Source organism: Malassezia japonica, chromosome 1 (genome assembly GCF_029542785.1).
Source record: "Malassezia japonica chromosome 1, complete sequence".
Taxonomy (NCBI): Eukaryota; Fungi; Basidiomycota; class Malasseziomycetes; order Malasseziales; family Malasseziaceae; genus Malassezia; species Malassezia japonica.
The window spans coordinates 196096-210479 of record NC_083370.1 but is presented as its reverse complement, the minus strand read 5'-3'; the positions used below and the strand labels follow the sequence as shown (position 1 = coordinate 210479).

Genomic DNA, 14384 nt, shown 5'->3' with positions numbered 1-14384 from the left:
TAGCGGACCATTCTACGACATATCCTCGTCGATCTCGGTCGTGGTCGGCGCCGCGGCGCCGCGCAGGTCGAGCGTGTTGCGTGCGTGTGTACGCAGCGCCGCAAAGGGGTTCTGGCTCTGCTGCAGATCAGCAAGAATATAGGGCTGGCGCTCGCGCTCGCGCGCACTGCGTTAGGAGGAAGACGTACAGCATGCGCTTCTTGGCCTTGGCCGAGATCGTGGTGGGGGCGGATGCGGGTGCCTCGGGCTCTTCGTGGTCAGGGATATCCTCCTCGAGGGACGTCACGGCACGCTCCAGGTCCTGCAGGCCTTCTTTGTTGCCTGCCAGCTGGTCTCGCTGCTTGTGCTTTTGGCGGCGCAGCGCCGACTTTGAGAGCTGCGGCTTGGTAGTCGCAATACCGAGCTTACGACGTTCGCCTTTCTCGCCGGCGACTTGGGTGAGTGACGAGCGTGTCTTTTTCTCGCGCTTCGCCGCGCTATGCCGGGCCTGCGTCAGCGTGGCGACATACGTACCATGGTGGAAAAAGCCCGATGGCCCGATACAAGTGGAGGTACGTTCCAACCCAACCAGCGAACTACGAAACTAGAGAGCGAGGACACGGTGAAGGAGTGACTTAAAGTTGGGGGTGCCAAAGCCAGTGACGGGGTCCCATCCGTGCTGCGCATCGAAGCCGTTGGTTCCGCAGCCCTTGGAGTTGCCGATTGTCACATCGTTAAAGGCGTCCGTGCCGCCGAGGCGCTTGTAAATGAGGGGGTTTAAGAAACCGAGCGTCGCCTTGTGCTTGGCAATGCGTGCGTCGTTCAGGAGTGAAATCACAGAGGCAAAGAGAGGCGTCGAGGCGCTCGTACCCGAGATTAGTTCAAACTGCTTGGCCACAGAAATGACAAAGCGCGAGCCTTGGGCCGAGACGTCGGGATAGGCGCGGCCCAGGGGGTTAAACAGGCCTTGGTGTGTCGTGCCGATGTTCTTGAGGTAGCGGGGAACGGCCTTGGCTTGGTACCAAGGGCGCGGAAACAGGTTGGAGAAGCCTCCGCCCGAGATGATGAACGAAAACTTGAGCGTCGCGGCTTTTTCCGGTCCAAAGTCCTTTGTCGCGCCGACCGTGGTAATGTAGGGGCAGGTCGTAGGGAAGGAAGGAAGGAACGTCTTTTTCTTGCGCTTGTCGTTCGTGACGCAGTCGTCGGCTTCGGTGCTGCCGACGCCTTGGTCGCCGGACGACTCAAAGACACTCACGCCACGGAGACCGAGCGCGGCAAAGAGCGTGCAGACACGCTTGGCGTACGGCACCGGCACCGATTGCTCATCGTCACCGTACGAAATCGTAAGGACATCCGGTAGTTTGTGGTCAGGCAGCTGCAAGAGGTACTCGAGCAGCTCGGCGTAGGGCTCGTTCGTGTTCGTCGGCGTATTCTTGTCCTTCTTGAACGGCGGCGAGCCGCCGACCGAGTAGAACGAGGTGCGGATCGGCCACGCCACGCCCTCGACCGTCTGGATGTCGAGTGCGGCCTCGCCGGTCGACGCCTGCAAGCTCTGGTTGTTGTGCTCACCGTTCAGCGAGATGTAGTCGAACGCCGCCTTGCCACGGTACGCGTCCGGACGCTGGTGCTTCAAAAAGTTAGCCAGGTCCTCGTAGTTTGCGTGCTCGCCGAGGAATCCGGCGATGCCAATGTGCGAGCGGTCCGGCGCCTGGGGCTTGTACCCGTGCGTACCGTACAGTTCACGGAGGCACACCGATGTGACGGCCGACGAGTTGCACGACGCAGGCACGCCATTGTCTTGTACGACACCGACATGGCCCTCATCGACAAACGGCGCCTTGTCGAGTTTCTCCTCGAAAATGAGGCCGTTCGCGCCGAGCGAGCGTGGCGTGGAAAAGTAGGTCGTGCCACCGACAAAATCAATGTGGTTGCTCACAGTCAAGGGGAGGTGGTACTCGGTCGTGCGGATGACACGCTCTGCGCTCTTTTTGTGCTCGTACACGGCAAAGTGCGCATTGCCAAGCAGCTCGCGCGCCTTGGAGACGGGGACGTGCATCGAGATGTAGCCGCCAGCCATGCTGCGCCGCGTATGCGAGGAAAGATTGTGATGGCCGAGCCACTCGTCCACGGCCTGGGACGATGCGGCGGACGGCTTGAGAAGCGCAAGGACTTGCTTGCGCGAAAGGTGCTGCAGGTACTCGGAGCTGTCGGGATCGCTGGTCAGGTCCAACTTGTCTTCGATACTGCCGCGCTGCGCCTGCTTCAGCGAAAGCGAAAGCGTAATCACGTCGTGGCCCGCCGCCGCTCCAACGCGGTGCCAGCCGCGGGGAACAGCGACGCGTTCTTTGAGAACCATGTGGGCGGGGCCGGCAAACACCGACATCGCGGCTAGCACAGCTACAAGTAGAGTCGCACAGCTACGGGAAAAGAGCATGGTGGGGGTAGCGGGCCGCTACATCCCCACGCCAGTCAACACAACGGCGTTGCATTCCAAGCTTATCATGCACGCAATGGCGCCATTTGAAATGTGGAGGCATGTAAATGAACGCGTCCGCTCAAGGGCGTGGCGAAGCGCCCGGCGCCATCACAATGCGCCCATTCGCATGCCGCACCGGCAGCGCGACGGGGGACAGGGTGAGTGATGCGTGTCGTGCCGCCTCGTGGAGGGTATGTACGGCAGGATTCACGGCGCTCGATTCGTGCGCCTCGACGCGTTCCGGGCGCGACGTCGGCCGGCGGGGCGCGGCGACCAACGCGCGCTTCGGCGGTGGGGGCGGCGCGTCGCGTGTTTCGGTCACGAGGACCGAGTCAGGTGCGAGGTGTGTATGTGCGGCACGGAGCGATGCGTGTAGCATCGCGCCGTCCTCATCCAGGGACCGCAGGAAGCTGAGCAGCTCCCGCAAGGCGTCCCACTTTTGTTGCCGCTCGAGTGCGTCGAGGACCGCGGCGGTGAGTGCGATGCTTGTCTCGCTGTCTTCGAGTTCGTGTACAATCAGCAGGTAGAGCCGTGCTGTGTCGCAGTCGCCCTCGTCGAGGCAGTGGCGCAGGAGCGTCTGCGGCCGCCCGGCCGCGTCAAAGAGCGTGGGCCAGCGCGTGGCCTCGGTCTTGCGTGCGACGTTCACCACGACGCGCAGCGCATTTTCAAAGTAGTCGAGGAATTGCAGGATGAGCGGAAGGCGGCGTGCACTCGGCGCAAGGGGCGGCCGTGCGTCGGCCTCCTCCTCCAGCAGATCGTGCACAAGCAGCTCGAGCGAGTGGCCAAAGTAGGTCAGCGCGCGGTACGGCGCGGCAATATCGAGCGCCTCGTCGAGCTGCTGCTTCATGAGATAGACGCGCAGGAGCGCGTGCAGGAACGGTGTCGTCTTGGACCGCTGGCGGAAGGAGGCCGTGTCGAGCGTCTTGCGGATGGTCGCTGTGCCTTCGGCGCCAAACACGACGCCACGCGCAAGGAGAATGCAGATGGGGTAGGTATCGAGGGGAAGCACAGCGCTCGGCGCGAGTGTCTCGCCGAGCGCAAGCGCAAGCACATCGGGCCACACGCTCATGCTCCCTCCGTCGTAGCTCCAGAGCGAGTTGTGCAGTGGCCCGCGGCTCTGCAGATTCGTCCAGTACGCCTCGGTTTGCTCGTGGAGGATCTGCAGGTCGTACGCGAGATTCACGTCGCCGTCTTCACCGCGGCTCGGGCGCAGCAGCACGAGCTTTGCGTCGATCAAGAAGAGGAGACTCGCGTACGTCAAGTCCTGTGCAGGATCGCCCATCGCCTGCTGACTCGGCGGGAGGATCCATGACATGGCACGTACACGCGCGGGCTCGCCGACAATGCCTTCGAACGAAATGCTGCCGCACAGGCGCAGGCGGATGTGCTCGGCGGTCGGCGTGATCAGATAGTGGTACAGGGTGTTGTCTGCCGTGTACACTAGCAGACTGGTATCAAAGAGGGACATGAGCACCACCGGTGACGGGAGCTTGATCAGATCCAGCAGGTTGGCATTTGCGAGGTCCGCATCGCGCGAATACAGGCGCAGCTGGATTTCGCCGTCGTAGTCGCATGCGGCAATCAGCACATGCTGGAACCAGACGAGGCCGCCACGCACGGAAAACGACAGTTCTTGCGCGGGGTTCACAAACGTCTTCCAGCGCCCGGACTGGCAGCTGAAGTGCGCAAGGCCACGGCGACCGGCCACGGCGACGAACCGCGCGTCGCTTGACAGCGTCGCGTACCGGATCGGCCAGTGCGCCGCGAGGTACGCGGGCGGGAGGCTGACGTGGCGCCACGCGTCGTTCTCCGGCGCGAGCACGCTGTCGTCCTGGAGCTCGTGGCCACGGTAGACGAATACGCTGTCGTCGCTCTGCAGGAGTGCATGCGCCGCTTCTTCTGGCATCATTTGCGCCGTGCTGGAAGACTTGACAAACGGGATGGCATACGCAAGCGCCTCGCCTTCCTCGTCGTGCGCCGCGACAAAGGCCTCGGTATTTCCGGGCCCAAAGAATGCGCTGCGGATGCCAAACATGAACGAGTCGCGAAAGGCACGCGTCGACGAGTCCCAGTCGTCGCGGAAACTGTGAAAGAGGAGCGTGCCAAAGGTGCTCCAAAGCGCCCAGCCCTTTTCATAGCTGGCAAGCAGTGCATGGCCGTCGGACGTCCACGCGAGCGATGCCACGGGTCCGGTCGCGAGGTAGGCATCGGTCGCGTGCAGTGCAGTGGGCACGTCGAGCGTAAGCACCTCGGTCGGGCGCTCGTCTGGCGTCTGGAACTCAAACAGGGTAACGTGCCCGTCGACATCGCCGAGCGCCACGAGACTGAAGCGCGCATTGACCGCCGCAGTTACTGGCATGGCGCGCCCTTTTTCGGGGCTCCAAAACGCAGAGCCGATCCACCCCTCGCCGTCGCTCCCGGCGACGTACGCATAGTCGCCGGCGATCCATACAAACATCGCCATCGCCCGCGAATAGACGGCGTGTGTGAGCGGTGCATCCGACTCGATCCAGTCCATCTCGCTAAGCACGAGCGTGGGGTACGACGCCGCCTCGATGCCCGGCCATGCCACGAGCTGGACCGCAGCTGGGGATTTGGTCGCCAGCAAGAGGTAGGCTTCGTACGCCGTGACCGACGCGATTCCCGGTTCGACTGTGAGCGCGTGACGGAACACGAGCCGTATACGCACGCCAGCCCCGACTGCGACATTGTGCGGTGGTCGAAAGTGCTCGCCGGTCATCGCGCGAAAGGTCGCGTGGAAGGCGGCGGGCGACGGCACGGTGCCCTGCTCGGCGCCGTACGCGTACCCCCCCTCGCCCACGAGATCATAAAAAAGAAGCATATTGCGTGCGGTGCGCACCGCAATTGCCCCCGTGTCGTGCCGCCACTCGGCCCAGACATTCTCGCCGTACTCGCCCAGGCTGTGCTCGGTGCGCTCGACGGCCGCGAGGAATTCGCACGGGCGTGTACTCCACACCTGAAGCGATGTGCGTGTCAATGCAAGCCACAGCACACCCTCTCTCGACGGCGCGAGCTGCAGCGCGCCGCGCTCCGCCCCCCCCGGCGCAGCGCTGAGCCGGTGCGCGTTCGCATACGGCCAGTACATGGTTGCGTCCCGATCCCGATGGACGATCACCCGATCCCGATCACGGGCTGCCGAGCGACCAGCATGGAGCCAGAGCGTCGGCCCGCGGCGGCCGACCATGCGGCGCCTGCGTCCAGAAGCGAAGCGGTTTCGGCTGCTGAGCGGACAGGTTACTTTACGCGGATGCGCGCCACCCGCGCGCGGCCTGTAGAGACGCCCGCGCAGATGAGCACGCCCCAAGCGGAACAAGGCGTGTTTGAGAACTTTATGTTCGATGACGATCCGAACAAGCGCATGGAGTGGCAGACGATGCTGCGATCTGTCCTCGAGAGCGAGGTGCTGAGCAGTGAGACGAAGCGCATTGCGTCAGCGGACGAGAACGTGCCGTCGCCCGGCGAGTTCATGTACCGCATTTGGCTCAAGCTACGCGCGGTGCACTATGGCAATATCGAAGGCAAGCTGGACGCGGATATGGAGCGGCAGGTGCTCAAAGAGATCCAGCGCCAGGTCATTCCCACCCTCATTGACGATATCCTCGCGGCCCGCGAATTTGGGGCCCCAGACGACTCGGAGCCCGCGACGCCCACGTCGAGCTCGGCGTCCTCGACGCCGACCGTGACGCGCACCGCGCCGACGTCGCCTGTATCGAGCCGCGCCGAGAGCGAGGTGACGGTACAGGCGACGGCGATCGAACGCGCCGCAGTGATGGCCGAGGTCGAGGCGCTCCTGTCGCGCGTCGACGTGGCCGAGTCGCTCTTTCCTTCGCAGCGCCAAATGGTCGCCGAGTACCCCGCGTGGGGCAGTCCAAAGGTGCAAAAGAAGCTTGCAGCGCTCTACTCGTGGTACAACGTGACGCGCTCCCTCCAGGCGCAAGTCAAGCTCTTGCCCAAATGGACCGGCTCGCTGACCGATCCCGGCGGCGTGGTGCGTGTGCCGTCCACTGGCTCGCTTGGTGAGCGGCGCGACGACCGCGACGGGGAGCGCAGCGACCAAGTCCTTGTCGAGGGCATCTTTCGCGAGAGCAATCTGCAGCAGACCTTTGAGCGCCGCACGCTCCGTGCACTGAATCAGCTCGTGTTCAAAGCCAAGGATGCCATGGCCGAGCACCACGCGGCCTTCCGCAAGATGCGCCTGCCGTCGTTTGAGCCGGACGTGCTGCCGCTCGTGCACTTTCCCATGTGGCTCGCCGAAGGCGCGCTGCGCCAGCGTCTCGAGTACGCAGATAAGCTCAAGGAGCCGAGCGTCGTGCTCGTCGAGTCACTTTCCGAGGACCTGCGCACGGCCATCGCGCTGGCGTGCCGTATCAAGCTGCAGTACACCGAAACCACCGTCTCGGATCCGGAGCACGGATGGGACTTGCCGATCCAAGCCGACGACGCGTTCGACTCGACCGTGTGCTCGGCGCTCGTGTTCTTCTTCCGCCTGCTGCACTTTCGTCTCAAGAGTGCAATCTACTTTAAAGAGGTCGACCTGCTCGAGCCGGAATGGGACTTTTTGTGCTCGGCTGTAAAGGTGATTCCGGGCGGCGACGCGATCGTCGCCCACAAGACAGCGTACATGGTCAACCGGCTCTTTGTGCGCATCATCACCTACTTCCAGCGCGAGCTGCAGGCGCCGAGCGCGGGGCACGTCCTCTCGCCCAAGGCCGCCACGCGCTCCGCGCAGCAAGGGCCGAGCACCGGCGGGCGCCTCACCGAGGGACGCGTCGCGATGAGCCTCCAGGAAATGACGCGTTGGATCCACACCGTGTTCAACACGGAGCGTGTGCGCTCGCGCAAGCTGATCGGTTTTGCACGCAAGGTGCGCTCGCGCCTCGAGAACGCTGCCGAGTACGACCTGCGCTCGCTCAAAGTGCGCTCGGACGCAGGAAGCGACAGCACGCCGTCGACGCAGTACGATCTGCACCGATTCCTGCAGACGCTGCTACACGCCGACTACTTCCTCGTGTACACGTCTACGTTTGAGGAGCGCGGTATTTACGTGCTCGCCGACCCGAGTCTGCACGACCAGCCGGATAGTATCCAGGAGCTGATGTTTACATGTATCCGGCAGACGCGGCGTGTATCGCGGCGGCGCGACGACGGGCTGCATCCCGATACGCCGACGCGCCTGCGCCACCGGACGCGTCCTCCGCCGAGCTACCTTTTGTTGTTGAGCCCTCGCGAGCCGTTCCTGTGGACGGGGCGCGTGATGACGCTCCCCCTCCCCTGGATTAATGTCGATCTCAAAGAGCAGCGGCTGCGTCTTGTCGCCGACGGCACACACGACCGCCTGCACATGTGCAAGAACCACTTCCAGTGGCAGTTTGCTTCGGCGAGCACGCGCAGCGTCCAGGACTACAGCAGTCCGCCTCCCTCTGGCGTCTTTCCGCTCACGACGGTGTACGAACAGATGGCGCACTTGAGCATGATCCAGCACGAGCTCAAACTGATGAACAAGGGCGGGTATGTGCTCACCGATACGGTGCTGCACGCCGTGCCGGCCATCCGCCGGCAGATGGTGCGTCTGCGCTCGCCCGCGCCCATGTCGCCGATCGAGGCGAGTCCCGTGGACCGTGCGAGTTGCGACGAGTTGGTGCAGACGTGCTTCGGCATCGCCGTCGACCAAGGTGCGCGTGCGCTCGTGTACATGGAGTCGACGCGTCTGCGTTCGCAGATTTCCGCGGCGCTCGCGCAGCTCGCGATCGAGTGGATCTCGTTCATCTGCGACGACTGCGTGTTGACGGAGCGCAAGACGTTCAAGTGGGCCGTCGCTGCGTTGGAAAATGCGATGCAGATGACGCGTGGCGAAAAGATCTTTTTGCTGAACGAGAACGAGTACAACCTGCTCAAGGGCAAGGTATCGAGCTGCATTGCTTTGCTCATCTCGCACTTTGACATTCTCGGTGCAAGGTCGACTGCGGCGCAGGCCGAGGAAGAGCAGAAACGGTTCGAGCGCAAGAAACTCGCGCGCGCGCGCGAGTGCGAGTTGCAGATCGTCAATGAGCCTGCGACGCTCGAAGACAAGGTGGCGGCACGCCGTCTTGCGAGCTGTGCGATGCACGACGAGGAGCGGCAAAACAACCTGAACGAGCGGCGCGCCGTCGGCCGCGTGCTCGACGATACGCTGCTCGAGGACCGCGGCCTGCAGCTGCTTGCCTCGAAGGGCGTGCAGATGCGCTGGCAGCAAGGCCGCTTTATCGGCGGCGGCACATTTGGCACCGTGTACCTTGCGGTGAACCTCGACACGGGTGGGCTGATGGCCGTCAAAGAGATCCGTTTCCAGGAGCTGTCATCTACCCCGTCGCTCTACAAGCAGATCCACGACGAGATGAATGTCATGGAGATGCTGCGGCACCCCAACATTGTCGAGTACTACGGCATCGAGGTGCACCGCGACAAGGTTTACATCTTTGAAGAGTACTGTCAAGGCGGCAGCATGGCGCAGCTCCTCGAGCATGGCCGCATCGAGGACGAGATCGTGCTCCAGGTCTATTCGCTGCAGATGCTCGACGGCTTGATGTACTTGCACTCGAAAGGCGTCGTGCACCGCGACATCAAGCCCGAGAATATTCTGCTTGACCACATGGGCGTTATCAAGTTTGTCGACTTTGGTGCCGCCAAGGTGCTCTCAAGCAGCTCGCGCACCGTGCAGCGCTCGCGCAAGGCCGGTGTCCTGCCGGTCGGCGGCGGGATGGACGCGGCCGGGCAGAGTCTCCAAGGCACGCCGATGTACATGTCGCCCGAGGTCATCAAAGGCGAGCAAAACGGGCGCCAAGGCGCGATGGACGTCTGGAGTTTGGGGTGTGTCATCCTCGAGTGTGCCACTGGCTCGCGGCCCTGGTCGCACCTTGACAACGAGTGGGCGATCATGTTCCACATCGGCATGGCGCAGCAGCACCCCCCGTTGCCGGATGAGACGCAACTCTCTGCGCTCGGCATCGACTTTATCCGGCAGTGCCTGATTATCGACCCGTTCGAGCGCCCGACGGCCATCGAGCTGCGTGGCCACGCGTGGATCCGCGAGCTGGTCGATGAGCTGAACGCCGAAGGCGAGCTCGATGGCGCCGAGCCCGGCGCGCCCGAGGCTGCGGAAGAGGTCGCTGAGGAGCACGAAGAAGAAGAGCCTATGCCGATCCGGCCACCGAGCGCTGCGTTGCGCACCGAGCGCTTCGACCAGAAGCACTATGCGCGCGCGCAGCAAGAAGCCAGCCGCGAGCTGCGCCAACAGCGCGACCCTGTGCCGGAGCTTGACCTGGAGCACGACTCCGACGCGAGCGGCCAGCTGGTGCCGGGCCACCCCGACCACAGCCACCCCGGCTACGAGGCGCTGATTGCCGACAAGCAGTACCGCAAAGAGGAGGAGGAGATCAAGGCGATGCTCGAGCCCGATTCACCATACTCGACCGCCTAGTGTAGGATAGGAGGAGACACTCATTTGCACGCTACGACTATACATACACGCCGCGGCACAGCATCGGCGCAGCCGAGTACAGGCCTGTGACGATGAGCGTGCCGTGGCCTTCGCCCGAGCTATCCCATGCCACGCCGCAGCTCGTAGGCAGCTCCATGGTCTTGCCGTCAATTAGGTTGCGTTTTCCGTCGGTCTGGAAGAGCGTGCGCACGGTCCATCCGTGCGGCACGCCCGTGATGCGTTCGTGGGCGGGCAGAGGCGCTTGGTCCTCTTGTTGCGTGCCCGTGTACGAAATTTCCACCGCCCAGCTCGGGGCGCGGTGCTCGTTTGGTGCGCCCTCGCCGAGGTGCGCGAGCATATCGTGGAGGTCCGGCAGGGACGGGTGGCCTGCGACGAGAATCTTGGCGCCCTGCAGCGGGTCGTCTGCACGCACGCGGCTGCCCGGCTTGGGCGCAATCACCTCGACATTATCCGCAAAGAAGGGCGTCGGGACGACTGTACGGCGGCCGAGCACCTTGGGATCTGCCCAGTCCGGCGTGCCGTCGTCCGTCCAGCGCTCTATCGGGAAGATCACCACGCCGGTAACCGTCGTGGACGCGGCGACCAGGTGCCGGTGGCCCGGCGTGAGGCTGAGGCCGTTGGCAAATGGAATACCCCGTGCGATGACGTGCGCCTCGACGCCCTTCTCCCATGCATCCAAGTCTTCGTCGTGCGGCATCGGCACGCGGTCCTCAAACTTGATGTGTGCGATCCATCCGCCGCCAAAGAGGTCCTCGACGAACTGGACCTGGTTCTTGAACTTTTTGCCGTAAAAGTACGGGGCGAGGCGCTTGGACCATACGCCGTACAGCCCCTGGAGCGTGCGTTCGAGATACGGCTGTGCCACTTGACGCTCCATGCCGGTGTGCATGTTGGTCACCACCACCTCGTTGCGGTCCAGCGCCTCGACGCTGTTCGATGCGTGCGTGCCGAGCGGATGGGCGATGGTGCGCACGTAGCGTGCGCGCCAGACCCCCGCATCCTTTTGCAGGTCGATCACCTCGAGGACATTCGCAATCCCGCGGTGGTTCACGACAAAGAGACGTGCGAGCTTCGGCGAGACCTCATAAATCGTGATGCCGAGCGGATGAAAGTCGTGGTGGTCCGGGAGATCTTCCACGTTGAGCAACGTCGGCTCCTGTTCAAACGGTGCCGTTTTGTAGTCTAGGATCCAGAGTCCGCCGCGCCAGTGCGGCTCGCGCGCGGGCCCCAGCACGGCGTTCCATGCGGGGCGGCCCGGGTCGCAGGTAAAGATGGCGATGCCGAGCTCTTCCGAGAGGTGCACGTCTTCGCACGCCTCGGTCAACTGCACACGTACTCCCGTAGATTCCTCCTTGAGGTACGCACGTTCGTCTGGCACAGGCACCCCGTACAGGTTGCGGCACTGCGGGGTGCCCATGCCGCTCGGCTGGGGCCGCACCCAAAACGCGGGCAAATCGGCGCGCACCGAGTTGTGCAGCATATAAAATACATCGCGCGCTTCAAACAACTTGAGCGCAAAGATAGACTGGGTTAGCACAAACTCCTACCAAAAATGCGACAAGCAAGAACTGAGCGATCCGTGCGCCGGCCGTGGAGACGGTCGGGACGGGCATGGTGGTGTGGAGAAGCCCGATCGATCACATCGGGATACGGGTTGACGACCCACAACATGTACGTGAGGCGCGCTGACCCAGGAAGCTGTGTATGTCGCGAGTCTAACGCAGACGCCGTGCTCATCTTTGCGACGCAGGCGGGCCAGCCGGCCGTGCCGTTGCTGAGTGCCTGGGACCTGAACTCCTTCTCGTGGATCCAGCGCGGTACGGTGCAGGACATGATGGCGTTCATGGCCAAGGTAGGTCGCTCCGCTCACGCAGACGGTCGTCGAGCGCACCTCGCCGACGCAGCGCCAGTCGATCCAGGAGAACAACTTTACCGCGCATGTGCACGCGCGCCCTGCGGTCGACGGCATCAGCGGTGTGTTGGTCTCGGACAGCGAGTACCCCGTGCGCGTGGCGTACTCGCTCCTGAACAAGCTCCTCGAGGAGTTTATTATCAAGGTGCCCAAGGCGACGTGGCAGTCGCAGGCCAACTCGATCGCGCTCAGCGGCAACGTGCCGGCGAAGGGCGAGGGCCTCCTGCGCTCCAGCGACTTTCCCCAGGCCCAGGACTACCTGTCGCGCTACCAGGACCCCCGCCAGGCGGATACCATCTTGCGTGTGCAGCAGGAACTCGACGATACCAAGATCGTTCTGGTACGTTTCCGCCCTGACGCAGCACAACACGATCGACTCGGTGCTCCAGCGTGGCGAGGACCTCGACAAGCTCGTCGAAAAGAGCGGCTCGCTCTCGCAGCAGAGCAAGATGTTCTACAAGTCCGCGCGCAAGCAAAGTAGGTCCAGTCGCTCACCCAGACTCGTGCTGTGGCGTGATGTAGTGCATAGCGGAATTATGTCCCCCTCCACCATGACCGAGGCGCCGGACGCGGGGCCGTCGGTCGCCGCGGCGCTGCACGAGGACGCGGATGGGCTCTTCGCGCGCTACTCGGTGAAGCAGATGGAGGCGTATAGTGCAGAGCTTGGCCGCGTCGCGCACGAAAAGCAACACGCGGCCCGCGCACTCGTCGGCGATCGGTACCAGGAGCTGCTGGGCGTCGCCAAGACGGTCGTCAACATGCAAGGCTCGCTCGCTTCGCTCCAGACCTCGCTCCAGGGACTGCAGAGGAATGTAGGAGCGTACAGCGCGAGCGCTCGCACCCGCGCGCATGCGCTGGAGAAGCCGGCAGGCGGCGCAGACGCGCCGTCGCTCGCCGTCGGCGCCTGCGTGCTCGTCGTGCTCGATGCGCCGGCGCTCGCAGAGAGTGCGATGCGCCGCGGCGCACTGCTGCTCTCTGCATGGTGCGTGTGTATCGGCAGAGGCGCCATGGACTATCTCGAGAAACACGCCCCGGATGCCGCCGTATTTTCCGAATGCAGCGCGGCGGAACGCAGCCGCCTACGCGCGCACACCGCCCTCGTGGAGCGGGCGACACAGGCGCTCGGCGCGGCATCGACAGACGACGTGCGTCAGGCGCTCGCGGCGCTCATTGTGCTGGGCGAGCAGACGCCGAGCGAGGCGCTCGCCTACTTTCACGCCCAGCGCTACGCGCAGATCCGGGGTGTGTTACGGGCCGAGTCGGGCGACGCGCTCAACGGCATGCAGGCTGTCGCCGCGTGCTACACCTCGACGCTCGCCCAGACCGATGCCGTGTTCCGCTCGCACACCGGTCCGACGTCGCTGCTCGAGACGCTGCGCAATGCGGCCGAGCCAGGGACGCCGTCGCGCTTCTTTGCGCTCGGCGCGCCGCTCCTTCACGCAGGCCCGCGCGCGTCCGCGGTCCTCTATGGGCACCTGCCGCTCGAGATCACCGCGTATACCCTGCCGCCCCCGACGCCCGTGCCGGCGGCGGACGTGGACGAAGCCAGTACGGCGTGGGCCGACCGCGTGTGCGCCAAGGTCGATGCGCTCGCCGCACTCCTTGCGCCGGTCGACGACCTGGACGCCGTAGCAGAGTGCCGCGCGGCGCTGCACACGACGATGCAGACGCACCGCGAGCGCCATTCGCTGCGTGCGCTCGACGCGCTGCACACGCGCTTCGCCGCCCTCCTCGACCAGCGTGCCGTGGAGCTCGTGCAGCAGACGCTTGCTGCGGCTACAAAAGCGTTTGCCTCGGCGGCCGATGCCGCGCTCGCCGCGCAAGGCGACGAGCCGCTCTTTCCGCCGCGCAAGAGCGACGCGCTCGACGCGGTCGTCGGCCCTCTAGCGACGCAGCTCACTACGGCCGCGCGGCACACGCGCACGTACGGCCGTGCGGCGATCGAGCCACTGTCGCGCACATGCGACCAAGTCGCGAGCCACCTCGCAAAAGAGACGGACGATGCCGCGGCGCTCGGCTGGCTTCTACGTCTATGTACGCATCTCCAGCAGCGTGTCGACGGCCTGGACGAGGTCGCGCCGCTCCTTGCGCGCCTCGCCGAGGTGCGCGCCACGCTCGCGCAGCGCTGGACCGCTGTGCACGTCGCCCGCGCCGTAGCCGCCGGCGACGCGGCGCCGCGCGACGATGCGGTGCCGTCGCATGCGCTCGTCACCGCGCTGCGTACGCTCGGCCACGCCCATCTACGCCTCGGCACGGACGCTCCCCGGGATACCCTGCCGCGCCTCGACGAGGCGTGGCGCGCAAAGCATCCCGCCGACGCTCCGTTTCTCGACCATCTCGGCGGCGCGTCCGCCCCGCCCGAGATTGCGGCCGCGGCCGCGCGCCTGCGCCTGGTGCTGGCGCCCTGGACGCTGAACGCACGCTCCTCCTCGACCGCGCCCCGCACGCACGGCCTGCGACTCGCCCGCGTCGCGCCGCGGTTTGTCTCTTTGTAGTATACCTCCACGGCCGAGTCTTTT

At 64.5% G+C, this 14384-nt stretch overlaps 6 protein-coding genes across 6 annotated transcripts; 3 read left to right on the top strand and 3 right to left on the bottom strand.

Moving 5' to 3' along the window:
- Positions 1–12: 12 nt before the first annotated feature.
- MJAP1_000125 (tripeptidyl-peptidase I) lies at positions 13–2362 on the bottom strand (the record flags this gene model as incomplete). Its single annotated transcript, XM_060264097.1, has 3 exons — positions 13–166; positions 189–487; positions 599–2362. 3 exons carry the CDS (start codon positions 2360–2362, stop codon positions 13–15), a joined length of 2217 nt encoding a protein of 738 aa, XP_060120080.1.
- A 172-nt stretch (positions 2363–2534) lies between these two features.
- RIC1 (WD40 repeat protein) lies at positions 2535–5561 on the bottom strand (the record flags this gene model as incomplete). Its single annotated transcript, XM_060264096.1, has 1 exon — positions 2535–5561. One exon carries the CDS (start codon positions 5559–5561, stop codon positions 2535–2537), a length of 3027 nt encoding a protein of 1008 aa, XP_060120079.1.
- A 63-nt stretch (positions 5562–5624) lies between these two features.
- SSK2 (mitogen-activated protein kinase kinase kinase) lies at positions 5625–9932 on the top strand (the record flags this gene model as incomplete). Its single annotated transcript, XM_060264095.1, has 1 exon — positions 5625–9932. One exon carries the CDS (start codon positions 5625–5627, stop codon positions 9930–9932), a length of 4308 nt encoding a protein of 1435 aa, XP_060120078.1.
- Positions 9933–9969: 37 nt separating this feature from the next.
- Positions 9970–11566, bottom strand: MJAP1_000122 (uncharacterized protein; the record flags this gene model as incomplete). Its single annotated transcript, XM_060264094.1, has 2 exons — positions 9970–11478; positions 11501–11566. 2 exons carry the CDS (start codon positions 11564–11566, stop codon positions 9970–9972), a joined length of 1575 nt encoding a protein of 524 aa, XP_060120077.1.
- Positions 11567–11622: 56 nt separating this feature from the next.
- Positions 11623–12387, top strand: YKT6 (palmitoyltransferase; the record flags this gene model as incomplete). Its single annotated transcript, XM_060264093.1, has 4 exons — positions 11623–11805; positions 11828–12205; positions 12228–12342; positions 12365–12387. 4 exons carry the CDS (start codon positions 11623–11625, stop codon positions 12385–12387), a joined length of 699 nt encoding a protein of 232 aa, XP_060120076.1.
- Positions 12388–12416: 29 nt separating this feature from the next.
- On the top strand, positions 12417–14360 carry MJAP1_000120 (uncharacterized protein; the record flags this gene model as incomplete). Its single annotated transcript, XM_060264092.1, has 1 exon — positions 12417–14360. One exon carries the CDS (start codon positions 12417–12419, stop codon positions 14358–14360), a length of 1944 nt encoding a protein of 647 aa, XP_060120075.1.
- Between the last annotated feature and the right edge of the window lie 24 nt (positions 14361–14384).